The sequence below is a fragment of the Lampris incognitus genome, chromosome 2 (genome assembly GCF_029633865.1).
Source record: "Lampris incognitus isolate fLamInc1 chromosome 2, fLamInc1.hap2, whole genome shotgun sequence".
Lineage (NCBI taxonomy): Eukaryota > Metazoa > Chordata > Actinopteri > Lampriformes > Lampridae > Lampris > Lampris incognitus.
The window spans coordinates 111,289,273-111,305,427 of record NC_079212.1 but is presented as its reverse complement, the minus strand read 5'-3'; the positions used below and the strand labels follow the sequence as shown (position 1 = coordinate 111,305,427).

Below are 16,155 nucleotides of genomic sequence, written 5' to 3'. Positions count from 1 at the left end.
AATTAAGATGAAGGAACGTAATGAATGAACAAACAGAACAATATCTGGCCCCACTAGTGGAGATTCAAGCTGTGTTTTATTGAGCAACAGGGTCTTCATGATGGGAAACACTTGTTACCGGCTTGTCTTTTATTATGCAAAATAAATCATATCATTTGGACAGGCTGTTTCCTGTCCATAGACAGGAATGCTTTCCAATCCAAACTGACATGTCAGTTACTTAACTCTAAACTCTGGGAAGATGCTGTTGTGTAGTTTATAATGTGAACATTCTTCAGGAGAGAAGGTATTTTCAATACAAAAATACAATTGCTGCTGTTACATGGTGAACAGTGCAGTTTCCTCTGCATACACCGAAGCCAAACAAACACTAGGAAGAATCTCTTCTGACTCTCTTTTGACAAGATAAATTCTACCCACTAAACACAAAGGCAGAATGAGCCACCCTAGAAGTCAATGCACTCCCCAACCACAGGCGCCGTCAATACCCCACAGGTAAATTATAACAGTCCTAGCAGCCCACATTGTACAGATAGTTGTTGCTTTGTCCTGAATGGCAGGGCCGGCCCACGCCTTTATAAGGCCTTAAGCAGAATTTTATTTGCCCCCCCCCCACCGCTTTGGTGCTGCCAATACTATTGACTATTGCCAATGCTTGATCATTCGCACACATACTGTAAATCTAACACATCTATTATTATCAATTTTATTAGCTGTAGCTGTGTTGCTTACATCATACCAATGTCAGCCTGGCATGTTTTTATCTTTCTATGATTTTTAATCTTAAAATGTTGCAAACTCAAAAGTGGTCTGGTGTTAATTTGAAAGAAAGAAAATAGCCACTATATTTGACATTGTATTCTTACAATGAATTTGTTCCCTGCATTTAACCCATCCTATTGTATAGGAGCAGTGGGCAGCTGCACCCGGGGACCAACTCTAGTTCTTCTTTCCATTGCCTTCGTCAGGGGCACAGACAGGAGTATTAACCCTAACATGTATGTATTTTTGATGGTGGGGGGAAACCAGAGCACCCGGGGGAAACCCATACAGACACAAGGACAACATGCAAACTCCATACAGAAAGGGCCTGGGACAGCCTGAGATACGAACCCAGGATCTTCTTGCTGTGAGGCAACAGTGCTAACCACTGGGCCACCAAGCCGCTGTGCCGCCATTTGCACTTTAATATTCAAAGTGATACAGTACTAAGTACCATACTGAACATGGTGTACTGAAAAGTAACAAAATAAACCAGCAGACAATGCATTTACTGTAAACAAGTTAACCACTTTGATCGCTTTTGGTTAAAAAAAATTGCAGTCTGCAAAAGTGCAGAACAGCAATCAATAATCATAACTACAATTAGACTTAGACTACTTTTATTGTCATTGCCTCATATGCATGTCTCATACATACAAGGGAATGAAATTATGTGTCACAAGGACCACAGCATTGCATAAAAATAAAAAACACACAATAAATATTAAAAACAAAAAGTGCATTAAAAGCAAAAATTACTTCACAGACCTAAACAGCACAAGCACACCTGACACGGACAGCTAGAAAGACGGTCAAAAAGTCATTTTGTGGAAGGTCTAAGTGCTCAGGCTGTTGATATGAGGAACCTCACAGCCTGAGGAATGAAACTATTGCATAGTCTTGTGGAGGCAGCACGGATGCTCCGGTACCCCCTGCCAGAGGGTAGGTGGGTGAAGTGGACGTGGAAAGGGTGGGTGGGGTCCTTCACAATGCTGAGAGCCTTCCGGGTGCACTGTGCGTCATAGATGGCCTGGATGGATGGGACAGCAGTTCCTATGATCTTTCTAGCTGTCTTCACTATCCGCTGTAGGGATTTGCGGTCGGGGGCCTTGCAGTTCCCATGCCAGTCAGAGATACAGCTGGTCAGAATGCTCTCTATGGTGCCTCTGTAGATGAGGATGGGTGGGGGGAGACTCGCCTTCTTCAGACACCACAGGAAGTGTAGATGCTGCTGGGCCTTCTTGGAGAGCGCAGTGACATGAGAGGATCAGGAGAGATCCTCTGTAATGTGAACTCCCAGGAACTTAACACTGTTGACTCTCTCCATGTCCATACCATTGATGGTCAGAGGGGTATGGTGGGCGCTAGTCAATAATAACCTCCTTAGCTTTTCCTATGTTTAGGAGGAGGGCTTGCTGTGTCTGTAGAGGAAGACCAGGATAATTACACTGGACAGGATCATTAGGGCCATTGGTGTCATGTTCCTGCCCACCTGGGTTGCCCCATTGGCATCCTTTATTAACTTGGATGGGAAGCGTACATAGCAGAACTGGACATTGTTGCCGTGGTTCATGAGATTGGAGTCATTCTGGGTGCCCAGGAAGAAGACATGTCTGTTGAACTCATGCAGGTGTTGATGACACTGAGGAGGAAGAAGACAAATACTAGGTAGTAAACAAGCAAGCAACATTTTATTTATATAGCACTTTTAAAAACATACAGTTACAAAGCGCTTTACACTCAATACACAAAATACGAATAAATACATAAAATAAATTGCATGAATATAAAGACATGGCATAGGGAGTAACAGACCAAGCTAAAAACGAGACAAAACAGAAATCAGGGGTGGGAATCTATAAAATAGGTGCCTGAAATGATAGGTTTTTAGAAGTCACTTAAAACAGTCCAAAGATTCAACGAATCTAATGGAAGCAGCCAGGGCCCGGATGGAGGCCCAGCGTGAACCAGGAGGGGCAATGCTCAGACACTGGTGGGCACTCAAGACAAAAGTGAGCCAAATGGAGAGGGAGTATGAAGTCCTGTAGACAAAGATCACAGCCTTGCAGCAAACATCCCCATGACACTGACCTGACGGAAGGAGGCCAAGGTCTCTAACAGACAATGCATGCCCACCACCAGCAGATTGGAACAAGCCAAATGCAAGACAATAGCATTGGCTGGGAGGAACTGATTGTCCTGGTACAAGGCCAAGAGGAAAGCCCAGATGACCACAATGTTCCCAGACACTCCCACCCTGGTAAAGGACAGATAGGGCATTCCATGGACAAACTCCTTAAATTGCATTCCTAAAGACACAGAGCAGGGTTAGAAGGGAGCTTAGAATACCAGTGCATCACGCACACACACACACACACACACACACACACACACACACACACACACACACACACACACTTGCTTGCTTGCTGGTTGTCCATCGTGCCCGATGATGACCATCTTCTTCTATTTGTGGGTCCTTTGAGGACTCAGATAGCAGAAGATACCTGCGCAGAGATGGTTTTTAAAGTGGCATGGGGGGTGCGCTTCTCCCAACGCCACATGACTTGATTGTAGAGGAGATGGTTCCGATGGCAAGGGGGATCCCTAGACGACCGGCACCTCCACACAACTGCAGGGGGCTGCCGGAAATCCAGTTTTTCGGAAACCGCGTCGAAGCGTGCCGCCACAGCTTGCTTTTCTGTTGGGGTAAGCTCCCTTAGCCTTATGTCTTCCAGACTCACCCACAAGGCAGCGGGGCAGTGGTTGATAGGTGCCAGGGCCTGCACACCATATCTCTGGGGCCCACTGCTGCTCCGAGATCCCCTGCCAAGTTAGCCTGGGGCCGCAAGACCCCAATTACCATGTGTGGCCACGGGGAGGCCTGGCAGGAGTCTTGGTGAAGGAGAGGCTATGTACTGGCAAGGGAAGGCTTACACGCTAGGATGCTTCCCTATTCGCCACAAAGGCTAGCCAGCGGCAGCAAGCTAAGGGCAGGAGGGACACAAGCGGGTTGGAAGAACACATGCACCTTCCCTCCAACTACACACTGCTGCACTAGACGCATCACAACACCCTGTGTGTATGTACACACACACACACACACACACACACACACACACACACACACACACACACACACACACACACACACACACACACACACACACACATACACACACACACACACACATACAGTGCATCCGGAAAGTATTCACACCCCTTCACTTTCCCCACATTTTGTCATGTTACAGCCTTATTCCAAAATGGATTAAATTCCTTTTTTTTTTCATCAATCTACATACAATACCCCATAATGACAAAGCAAAAAAGGTTTTGTAGAAATTTTTGCAAATTTATTAAAAATAAAAAAATGAAATATTGCATGTACATAAGTATTCACACCCTTTACTCCAGGGGTCGGGAACCTTTTTGACTGGGAGAGCCATAAAAGCCAAATATTTCTAAATATATTTCATTGAGAGCCATATAGTATTTTTAACGTATAATAAATTAAATATGTCTTACTTTTAATGCGACTTCTGGTGCTGCATGGTTTTGCTGATGGCCTTGTAGTCTGGTTCATACGTGGTGAGGTTGAGCTTCATGCAGGCGTTGAGGCTTCCATCAGTTAAACGTGAGCGTAGGTTGGTCTTAATGTTCCTCATATGCGAGAAAGACTGTTCACATGCATATGTAGAGCCAAACATGGTCAATACGGCAATACTCACACGCTGCATTGTGTGGTATGTCACAGGAAGCTCGTTCCAAGTTTTAAGAATCAGCTGGTCTTCAGGTTGAAGATTTTTAATTTCTGTCCACTTGTGTTCCCTCGCCAGCTCTGCTCGCTGTCGCGCAAGACTTTCCAACTCTCCATTAAGTGACTTGAACTTACTCATCCACATGTCTGATGCCTTCAGGTCAGCAACTTCCAGCTCAAAGTCTCCGATAGAGACCCCGGGGATGCATGTCAGGTCGATTTTGTCCACTGCACACTCATGTGGATGAGTGATGAACTTGAAAAGACCAGTGCGCGCACGAAATTCTCCAAAACGTGCTTTGAATGACTGCAGGAGATTGAACGTAAAGCCAGCTAGCTGCTGGAGATCCAGATGTTGAGTGGAGTCACTTGCTAAGCATGCATCTCTAAATTGTTGCAGTCTTTCAAAGTGCAGAAGACGACCTGTTTCAATGTCCCTGAGAAAGACTTCCAGCTTGCTTTCAAATGCAAACACTGCTTGTTGAAGGGATGAGATTGTATTTCCAATACCTTGCATTTTCACATTGAGCTGGTTCAGATGGCCAGTTATGTCCACGAGATAGTGAAACTGCAGGAGCCAGTCAGTGTTGTCTAGCTCAGGATGCTTGACGCCTTTCATTTCAAGAAAAGTCCGGATTTCACTCAGGCAAGCTGCAAAACGGCTGAGCACCTTCCCCCTTGACAACCAACGCACGTTGCTGTGTAAAAGCAGACCGGGATAATGATTCCCAACTTCTTCTAACAGAGCTTTAAACTGGCGATCATTTAAAGCTCGGGCAACAATAAAGTTGACCACTCGAATGACCAGAGACATCACCTCGCCAAGCTCCTGGCCACACGTCTGAGCGCAAAGCGCCTCCTGGTGCAGGATGCAATGAAAACTTAGGATGGCTCTCTTTTCATGTTCACGGAGAAGCGCTACAAATCCTTTGTTCTTCCCCAACATACAGGGTGCACCATCAGTACAGACAGAAATAAGTTTATCCATCGGTAGTTTTTTTTCTTTAGCAAACTCCATGAAAGACATGAATAAATCCTCTCCTCTTGTTGTCCCTTTCATTGGCAAAACAGCCAAGCTTTCCTCACGCAGTGTGTCACCTGCAGCATACCTGGCAATTATACTGCACTGAGATAGATGGCTAACGTCTGTTGACTCATCTAACGCGAGAGAAAAGTATGTCCCGGCGTTTATGTCCTTAATTTGTGTTTCCTCGACTTGATTTGCCATCATGATGCTACGATCGTGCACAGTTCTTGCTGACAGGGGCATGTCTTTTATTCGTTTGATTATCTTGTCTTTATTTGGGAAGTCATCGAACAGTTCATTGGCCACATCAAGCATGAATGTTTTGGCATACTCGCCATCTGTGAATGACTTTCCATTCCTTACTATTGCCAAAGCCCCCGCAAAGCTAGCGGAATTCCCGTCACCTTGCTTGGTCCACACACGTAGTTGCTGCTGACTCGTCTGCACTCTCCGCTGTAGCTCCTCGCATGCCCTTTTCCTGCTGTCCCCCGCTGGATATTTCGATGCAAATGAAGCATGGTGCGTATCGAAGTGCCGCTTTATATTTGACCGTTTCATCGATGCAATTTTATCATTGCATATTAGACATACCGCAGATCCTGCTCTCTCCACAAATGCAAATTCCTCTGTCCACGCAGCCTGGAATGCACGGTAATCATCGTCTTTTTTTCTTTTCGCCATCTTTTCCGTTACAAGGGTTGAAGCGGATAAACTAGTTGGCTATCTGATAAAATTGATTTCTTCACCTTTACAATGACCCGGACATGCTCGCGAGCCATTGGTTCCCGACCCGACCCACGGGTGACCCGTGACCCGTGAAATTTATCTTCAAAACTAATTTCTGTTTACTTTAAAATGACACAGTATTATTAAGAAATATCACAAGTATTTTAAAATCAGTTCCAAACTGATTTTTTTGAAAAAAATAATAATTTTCAACTCAAAATTGTCTGGGAGCCATATGCCGTCACCGGAAGAGCCATATATGGCTCGCGAGCCATAGGTTCCCGACCGCTGCTTTACTCAGTACTTGGTTGAGGCACCCTTGGCAGCGATTACAGCCTCAAGTCTTCTTGGGTATGAAGCTACAAGCTTGGCACACCTATATTTGGGGTATTTCTCCCATTCTTCTCTGCAGATCCTCTCGAGCTCTGTAAGTTTAGATGGGGAGCGTCACTGCACAGCTATTTTCAGGTCTTTCCAGAGATGTTCAATGGGGTTCCAGTCTGGGCTCTGGCTGGGCCACTCAAGGACATCCACAGACTTGTCCCGAAGCCACTCCTTTGTTGTCTTGGCTGTGTGCTTAGGGTCGTTGTCGTGTTGAAAGGTAAACCTTCGCCCCAGTCTGAGGTCCTGAGTGATCTGGAGCAGGTTTTCATCAAGGATCTCTCTGTACTTTGCTCCATTCATCTTTCCCTCGATCCTGACTAGTCTCCCAGTTCTTGCCGCTGAAAAACATCCCCACAGCATGATGCTGCCACCACCATGCTTCACTGTAGGGATGGTATTAGCAAGGTGATGAGAGGTGCCTGGTTTCCTCCAGACGTGACGTTTGGCATTCAGGCCAAAGAGTTCAATCTTGGTTTCATCAGTCCAGAGAATCCTGTTTCTCATGGTCGGAGAGTCCTTTATGGGCTTTCTGGCAAACTCCAAGCGGGCTGTCATGTGCCTTTTACTGAGCAGAGGCTTCCGTCTGGCCACTCTACCATAAAGGCCTGATTGGTGGAGTGCTGCAGAGATGGTTGTCCTTCTGGAAGGTTCTCCCATCTCCACAGAGGAACACTGGAGCTCTGTCAGAGTGACCATCGGGATGTTGGTCACCTCCCTGACCAAGGCCCTTATCCCTCGATTGCTCAGTTTGGCTGGGCGGCCAGCCCTAGGAAGAGTCCTGGTGGATCCAAACTTCTCCCATTTACGAATGATGGAGACCACTGTGCTCTTTGGGACCTTCAAAGCTGTAGAAATGTTTTTGTACCCTTCCCCAGATCTGTGCCTCGATACAATCCTGTCTCGGAGTTCCACAGACAATTCCTTTGACTTCATGGCTTGGTTTCTGCTCTGACATGCACTGTCAACAGTGGGACCTTATATAGACAGGTGTGTGCCTTACCAAATCATGTTCAATCAATTGAATTTACTAGAGGTGGACTCCAATCAAGATGTAGAAACATCTCAAGGATGATCAGTGGAAACAGGTTGAACCTGAGCTCAATTTTGAGTGTCATAGCAAAGGGTGTGAATACTTATGTACATGCAATGTTTCAGTTTTTATTTTTAATAAATTTGCAAAAATCTCTACAAAACCTTTTTCGCTTTGTCATTATGGGGTATTGTGTGTAGATTGATGAGAAAAAAAAGGAATTTAATCCATTTTGGAATAAGGCTGTAACATAACAAAATGTGAGGAAAGTGAAGGGGTGTGAATACTTTCCTGATGCACTGTACATATATGTGTGTGTGTGTGTATATATATATACACTACCGTTCAAAAGTTTGGGATCACATTGAAATGTCCATATTTTTGAAGGAAAAGCACTGTACTGTTCAATGAAGATAACTTTAAACTAGTCTTAACTTTAAAGAAATACACTCTATACATTGCTAATGTGGTAAATGACTATTCTAGCTGCAAATGTCTGGTTTTTGGTGCAATATCTACATAGGTGTATAGAGGCCCATTTCAAGCAACTATCACTCCAGTGTTCTAATGGTACAATGTGTTTGCTCATTGGCTCAGAAGGCTAATTGATGATTAGAAAACCCTTGTGCAATCATGTTCACACATCTGAAAACAGTTTAGTTCGTTACAGAAGCTACAAAACTGACCTTCCTTTGAGCAGATTGAGTTTCTGGAGCATCACATTTGTGGGGTCAATTAAACGCTCAAAATGGCCAGAAAAAGAGAACTTTCATCTGAAACTCGACAGTCTATTCTTGTTCTTAGAAATGAAGGCTATTCCATGCGAGAAATTGCTAAGAAATTGACGATTTCCTACACCGGTGTGTACTACTCCCTTCAGAGGACAGCACAAACAGGCTCTAACCAGAGTAGAAAAAGAAGTGGGAGGCCGCGTTGCACAACTGAGCAAGAAGATAAGTACATTAGAGTCTCTAGTTTGAGAAACAGACGCCTCACAGGTCCCCAACTGGCATCTTCATTAAATAGTACCCGCAAAACACCAGTGTCAACATCTACAGTGAAGAGGCGGCTGTGGGATTCTGGGCTTCAGGGCAGAGTGGCAAAGAAAAAGCCATATCTGAGACTGACCAATAAAAGAAAAAGATTAAGATGGGCAAAAGAACACAGACATTGGACAGAGGAAGACTGGAAAAAAGTGTTGTGGATGGATGAATCCAAGTTTGAGGTGTTTGGATCACAAAGAAGAACGTTTGTGAGACGCAGAACAAATGAAAAGATGCTGGAAGAATGCCTGACGCCATCTGTTAAGCATGGTGGAGGTAATGTGATGGTCTGGGGTTGCCTTGGTGCTGGTAAGGTGGGAGATTTGTACAGGGTAAAAGGGATTCTGAATAAGGAAGGCTATCAGTCCATTTTGCAACGCCATGCCATACCCAGTGGACAGCGCTTGATTGGAGCCAATTTCATCCTACAACAGGACAATGACCCTAAACATACCTCCAAATTGTGCAAGAACTATTTAGAGCAGAAGCAGGCAGCTGGTATTCTATCGGTAATGGAGTGGCCAGTGCAGTCACCAGATCTGAACCCCATTGAGCTGTTGTGGGAGCAGCTTGACCGTATGGTACGCAAGAAGTGCCCATCCAACCAATCCAACTTGTGGGAGCTGCTTCTGGAAGCGTGGGGTGCAATTTCTCCAGATTACCTCAACAAATTAACAGCTAGAATGCCAAAGGTCTGCAATGCTGTAATTGCTGCAAATGGAGGATTCTTTGACGAAAGCAAAGTTTGATGTAAAGAAAATCTTATTTCAAATACAAATCATTATTTCTAACCTTGTCAATGTCTTGACTCTATTTTCTATTCATTTCACAACATATGGTGGTGAATAAGTGTGACTTTTCATGGAAAACACAAAATTGTTTGGGTGATCCCAAACTTTTGAACGGTAGTGTATATATATATATATATATATATATATACAGAGAGAGAGAGAGAGAGAGAGAGAGTGAGTGAGTGAGTGAGTGAGAGTGGGGTTTTTTTTAGAAACCGTCAATGGTATTGATAAAAGTGCTCAACAAATGAGGAGCGGAATATCAATATAGATGTAGGGAAAAAAACTTTTACAACATAACAGTACAAGCTTGTTTCGTGCATTGCGCACTCATCAGCTGCTAATATGCTTCAACAAAGAGAACACACAGTAAACGTTGCCCCACGTCACGCTCCTAATTTCAGTGGACAGCAACCAATCAGAGGAGAAAATATTTGAACTATTATAACCAATGGGGTATGTAGTTACGATGCACAGCAACCAATGGTGGGGTAGAAAACATTACAACCAATGGGGTAAGGGATGGTACTTGTTTTGAAAAAGCATTTAAATGACCAGGGCACTGTTGAAATAGCATACATTTAGAATATAACAAGGTAATGTCAAATCGGGTAATTTATGTATATCATATAGTGGGGAGGTGTTCGGGCACAGTTGAAAGGGCAGGCAGTTAAAATATATTAAAAAAAATACAACATCTAATAGATGTCACGTGTGTATGGAGGTTACACAATCACCTGGGCAAAATCAGAGGCTTTGCCACTGTCTAGACTGCAGGGGTGGGCAATCTTATCCAGAAAGTGCCGGTGTGGGTGCAGATTTTTGTTCCAACCAAGCAGTTACACACCTGATCCCATTGATCAACCAGTAGCGTCTTTGTTGAGGAACTTGATTAGGCGACACGGGTGTGTAACTGCTTGGCTGGAACAAAGACCTGCACCAACACCGGCCCTTTTTGGATAAGATAACCCACCCCTTGTCGAGACTATGTCCCCCCCCAGCCATAAGAGCCAGCTTTCAGTTAAGGTGGAGGCAAAAGAGCATCATGTATCTCGGGATCAGGTTAAAACAGGGCCTACAAAAAATCATGGGAAACAACATCTTACCCATCCTTCAAGATATACAGACCATGCTACAAAATTGGGCCAATATGAATATATCTCTATTAACAATAATTAACAGTAGAAATGATGATAGCTCCTAAAATAAATTAAATTTTACACATGCTCCCCTTGTCCTTCCCGTAAGTACTACTGAAAAGATTCAGTGTAATGGTAGAGGATTTTTTTGTGGGCAGGGAAAAGACCTTTATTTAACAGGGGAAAAATGATATGCAGTTAAAGAAGAGGATGGGCTCTCTCTATCACTGACTGGTATCTTTGGGCTTTTTTACTTGTCCCAACTTACCAAAATGAATCTTCCTCAAGATAAGGTCCTTTCTTTGGTTAAAATTGAACAAGAATTGATACATCCCTCCTCCTTGGAGGCATTTCTGACTAACATGGTTGGCCAATTCATTTCAAAACCCCGTGTTGGTCTTCACTCGAGAGACATGGAGGGGGGTACATCAAATAACAAGGTCCAATCCATACGGCACACCAGGAGCCTATGTGGGATACAACAAGAAGCTATTAATAAATGGAAAATCTCACTTTTGGGAAAGATTGGCCAACTCGGGCATATAGAGTCTTGATGACCTTGTGGAGGATGGAGAAGTCAGATCTTTTGAGGCTCTTAAAAATAAGCATAATCTGCCTACCTCAGACTCCTGGAGATTCTTAAAAATTAGACAACGTATACTTTCATCCATTATCTTAACTGCTTATCCTGCTCTCAGGGTCGCGGGGATGCTGGAGCCTATTCCGGCAGCCATTGGGCGGCAGGTGGGGAGACACCCTGGACAGGTCACCAGGCCATGACAGGGTACAACGTATACTTGATAAAAAATTTAAACTTAGTGGTATCACTAGAATCCAAGAGCTCTTCCAAAAAAAGGAAACATACTATTAAGTAAAATTCTACGAATATATTCGAGGCACTCAGTCGCCACGGTTGGCAGGGTAAAAATGGGTTGGGAAGGGCGAACAGGTAGCGTAGCCATCTTTTTCATTGCCCACCAACACAGGGATCTTCGGTTTGAATCCCCATGTTACCTCCGGCGTGGTTGGGCGTCTCTACAGACACAATTGGCCGTGTCTGTGGGAGGGAAGAGGAATGTGAGTATGTGTCCTGGTCGCTTCACTAGCGCCTCCTCTGGTCAGTCGGGACACCTGTTCAGGTGAGAGGGGGAACTGGGGGGAATAGCGTGATCCTCCCATGCGCTACGTCCCTCTGGTGAAACTTCTCCCTGTCAGGTGAAAAGAAGTGGCTGGTGACTCCACGTGTGAAGGAGACATGTGGTAGTCTGCAACCCTCCCCGAATTGGCAGAGGGGGCGGGGACCAGTGACCGGGATGGCTCGAAAGAGTGGGTAATTGGCCAGGTACAATTGGGGAAAAAAGGGGGGCGTAAAAAAAAAGGGTTGGGAAATCGATGCTGGTCAAGGAATCCCAGATGACTCTTGGAAGAACCTTTTTGGAATACCTATTCACATGAAGTGCAACCTCAGCTAATACTTCATAAGATATTCAGTAGAAGTACGGGACACCCTGTAAATTGGCAAAACTTAAACTAAAGGACAATGATTCATGCTGTAGCTGTGGTAAGGAGGCGGAGACTCTTGTGCACATGTTATATTTTTGGGAAAATGCAGAAAATATGAGGAAATAGATTGTATTTTTCTTGAATAAGATGTTGGGAATACACTTGAGCAAATCCCCCACCTTGTATCTATTTGGATTATTACCAAGCTGTATTAAATTGTCAAAACATGGAAGTTTGTGGTTTTGGTTAGCCATGGTTACTGGTTGTAGAACAATTTTATGCCATTGAAAATCTTCCACTATGTCCATTTTAAAGAGTGGATTGAATTAATGTGTAAAATGGCGTGATACAAACGACTGACATATAGACTGCATGGGAGAAAAGATATCTTTAACAGTGTATGGGGTTTGACAGGCAGATTGGTGCAGCATCAGCAGTAATGCGGACACTGTACCAGACCATTGTAGTGAAGAGGGAGCTGAGCTGAAAGGCAAAGCTCTCAATTTGCCAGTTAATCTTCGTTCCAATCCTCATCTATGGTGATGAGCTTTGGGTAGTGACTGAAAGGGTGAGATCACAGATACAAGCAGCTGAAATGAGTTTCCTCCATAGGGTGTCTGGGCTCAGCCTTAGAGGTAGGACGAGTAGCTCGGACATCCGGAGGGAGCTTGGAGTAGAGCCGCTGCTCTGTCATGTCGAAAGGAGCCAGTTGAGGTGGGTATCTGATTAGGATGCCTCCTGGGTGCCTTCCTTTGGAGGTTTTCTGGGCACATCCAACTGGGAGGAAAACCCGGGGTAGACCCAGAACTTGCTGGAGGGACTACAGGTCCAATCTGACCTGGGAACGTCTTGGGATCCCCCAGGAGGAGCTGGAGGGTGTTGCTGGGAAGAGGGACGTCTGGAGTGCCCTACTTCACTTGCTGCCACCGTGACCCAACCCCGTGGAAGTGGCTGCTGCTGATGATGATGATGATGAATGAATGTATGGGGCTTGTCTCTGTCGTAACTAAAGAAACATTAGAAACGTTAATGTAGGGTTAGGTTTAGGGTTTGACTGCTTATCTATGGGCCTCTGAACCACCAGTGTTTGAATACTATGTCTGATTGATCCCTATGTCTTAGAGGACAATATATCCTCTACACCAGGGTTCCCCAATTAGTTTTCCCCAAGGGCCAAATCATGTCATACATGCCAGGCCAAGGGCCAAAACATCTGGGGGGTTTTTTTCATTACAACAGTAAAAGTTGTTTTATGTGCAGATGTTGTTGTTGCTGCTATTATGATTATGATTATTGATTATGATCATTGTGATTATTATTATTATTATTATGTATAAATATATCTATATATATAATAGAGCGTTTGTTGTTTTGGTTTTTTTTGGAAACCGTCAATGGTGTCGATAAAAGACTCAACAAATGAGGAGCGGAATATAAAAAAAAAACTTTTAATACATACAATAATAGCCTGCCTTGTGCGTCGCGCATTCATCACCCGCCAAAAAGTCATTGACAGGCTTTTACTACTATGTATTAAACGTTTTTTTCCTACATCTATATTGACAGCTGATGATTTCTTATGGCATGAAACAGGCTTGTACTGTCTCATAAAGAATTTACTTGACTCACTGGATTATATACATATTGTAGCGGATGCGGGGGGCAGTCCGAGATACCGTCGCCACAGCCGGTATGCGAACCCGTATCTCCTACACCGCAAGCGACAACGTTAACCAGTCGACTAAAAGATCCGACCCGTTAGTCAAGGACCAACGTGTCTACTTATGCATGCACTTTACAATACACACACACACACACATATATATATATATATATATATATATATATGTGTGTGTGTGTGTGTGTGTGTGTGTGTGTGTGTGTGTGTGTGTGTGTGCGCGTTGTTATGTATAATATATAATAAAAATATAAAAATATATAATATATATATTTATATATATAAATTATATATTTATATATATATCTGCATAGGAGGTAAAACTCAACTACCCAGTGTTGATTTGGATAATGTTTTGCTTGCACATGTTCTACAAGTTTTCTCTTTACATATGATACTGCTATGCATTAAAGTCTTTTTTCCTGTATCCATGTTGATATTCCACTCCTCATTAGTCGAGCATTCATCACCATTGAAGTTTTCGGAAAAAAACGCTATATATACGCACACACACACACACACACACACACACACACACACACACACACACACACACACACACACACACACACACACACACACACGCCATTTTTGTGCTATTCATCACTAAAGCTTTCTGGATAAGTATGAAAATCTAGCAAGCGTCACATACATCCATAAAAAAAAACATCTGAAAACTGACTTTATAAGGCTTGTGAATTCACACTCACCAAAGAGAAAGACAACGTTAATGGAATCTGAATTGGACTTAGCCCTGAACACCATTATTCCTTTCCCCTGGAGAAGCCAGACTGTTTGCGTTCTTATACTCAGGGACAAGTAGCGGCTGTTGGGTCAATTTTACATGGTCCATTGACTCCTCTTCCCTCAGCCTCCAATTACCTGAGATCAATAGAGATGACTGCACCTGCCCCCAGGATGGGAAATAGCAGGAGTATTTTAAGAAAACAATGTAAAGATTCATTTATACGTTATACAGAACCACTTGGTGGACAGAAAAAAAGGTAAATGTTAATGATGGGGTTAACATGCAGTGAACCATAAGATTGGCCAACTGGATGTTGCTTGTCTGATTTGGCTATTGTTCACCATGCAACTGATTAAAAAAAAAAAATCATGTATCAGCCCTATTGAAGAAGTTGTCCTTGGTTTCAACTATCCACCTTGATGGGGACTAATGTGTTTCTCTTATCACAACTGATGTTTTACTTCGACAAAAGACAGGCAATCCTTATCAGACCTGAAGTAAAACATTTCATTCCAAACATTTCATTGTTATAAAAGAAATTTGAAGCCACCATCTCCATAATGAGAAGGATTTTTTTTTAATCTCTTGGTTAGATACAAACCAATATCACAGTGTCCTCCAGTGGACAAAGACAGAATAAGAGCCAGAGGATCTTTTTCTCTTTACATATGACGTAATGATTTTCAGAGAGTGACATAGGTTCTAATGAATTATTTTATTCTAATGATAATACAAGATTACTGAAAACAACAGCAAACCAAAATTATGAGGTCACGGTGAGGACAGCTCAATGTCAGTAGTCCATGTAATGCAGCCTCAATGTACTCCACATGTGGGAGAAGATGATGAGTACTTGTCTCCCTTCTCATTTGTGAGTGATAAGACATAACGTCCCGCAGTTGAGCAGAAAGGGAACCCCATGTACATGAGGAAATTCTACCAAGATACTTTATAGTAAGAAACTGAGGTTTTGGGAGGGCTAAATAATTCTCTTTTTGGCATGAACATTGGAAATGTGTGTTTTCGATAAAAAATCTGCATAGGAGGTAAAACTCAACTAGCGTTGATTTGGATAACGTTTTGCTTGCACATGTTCTACAAGTTATGAATTACAGAGGAAACTATACACACAAAACTGTTCACAGTCCATCTTAGTTTAGTTCTTGTTTTTGTCTCCTCTTGTTTCCCTGTCTCGTGCTTCCTGTTTTATGTTGATTCTCACCTTGTCCCTCGCTGCAGATGCCTTCACTTCCTGCCCTCCTGTGTTTCCCGCATGTATGATTACCTGCCCCACCCTAATGTCTAATTGCCTCCCTCCCTAGTATATTTAGTCTGTGTGCTCCCTGTCCTCTGTGCCAGCTCTTCTTGCGTGACAGCCTTCCAGCATTTGTTCCCTTGTGTTTTCCCCGTGAGTGTTTTAGATCAGACCTGAGCGTTTTTGGATACCTTTGCTGAGCTGACTGACTGTGTGCACCCAACCTTCTGCTGAATAAAGGACTTGATTTTTGCCTTCTCCTCGAGTGTGTTTGCATTCTGGGTCCTGCTCTAGTTCAGTGCTTGACAC

General features: G+C 43.5%; 1 protein-coding gene across 1 annotated transcript; it reads right to left on the bottom strand.

Annotated features, from left to right (window-relative positions):
* Positions 1-2,161: 2,161 nt before the first annotated feature.
* LOC130131493 (vomeronasal type-1 receptor 1) lies at positions 2,162-3,069 on the bottom strand. Its single transcript, XM_056301194.1, is given in 4 exon segments — positions 2,162-2,370; positions 2,373-2,433; positions 2,693-2,844; positions 2,847-3,069. Coding segments are annotated over 4 exon segments (645 nt in total).
* Positions 3,070-16,155: the final 13,086 nt, after the last annotated feature.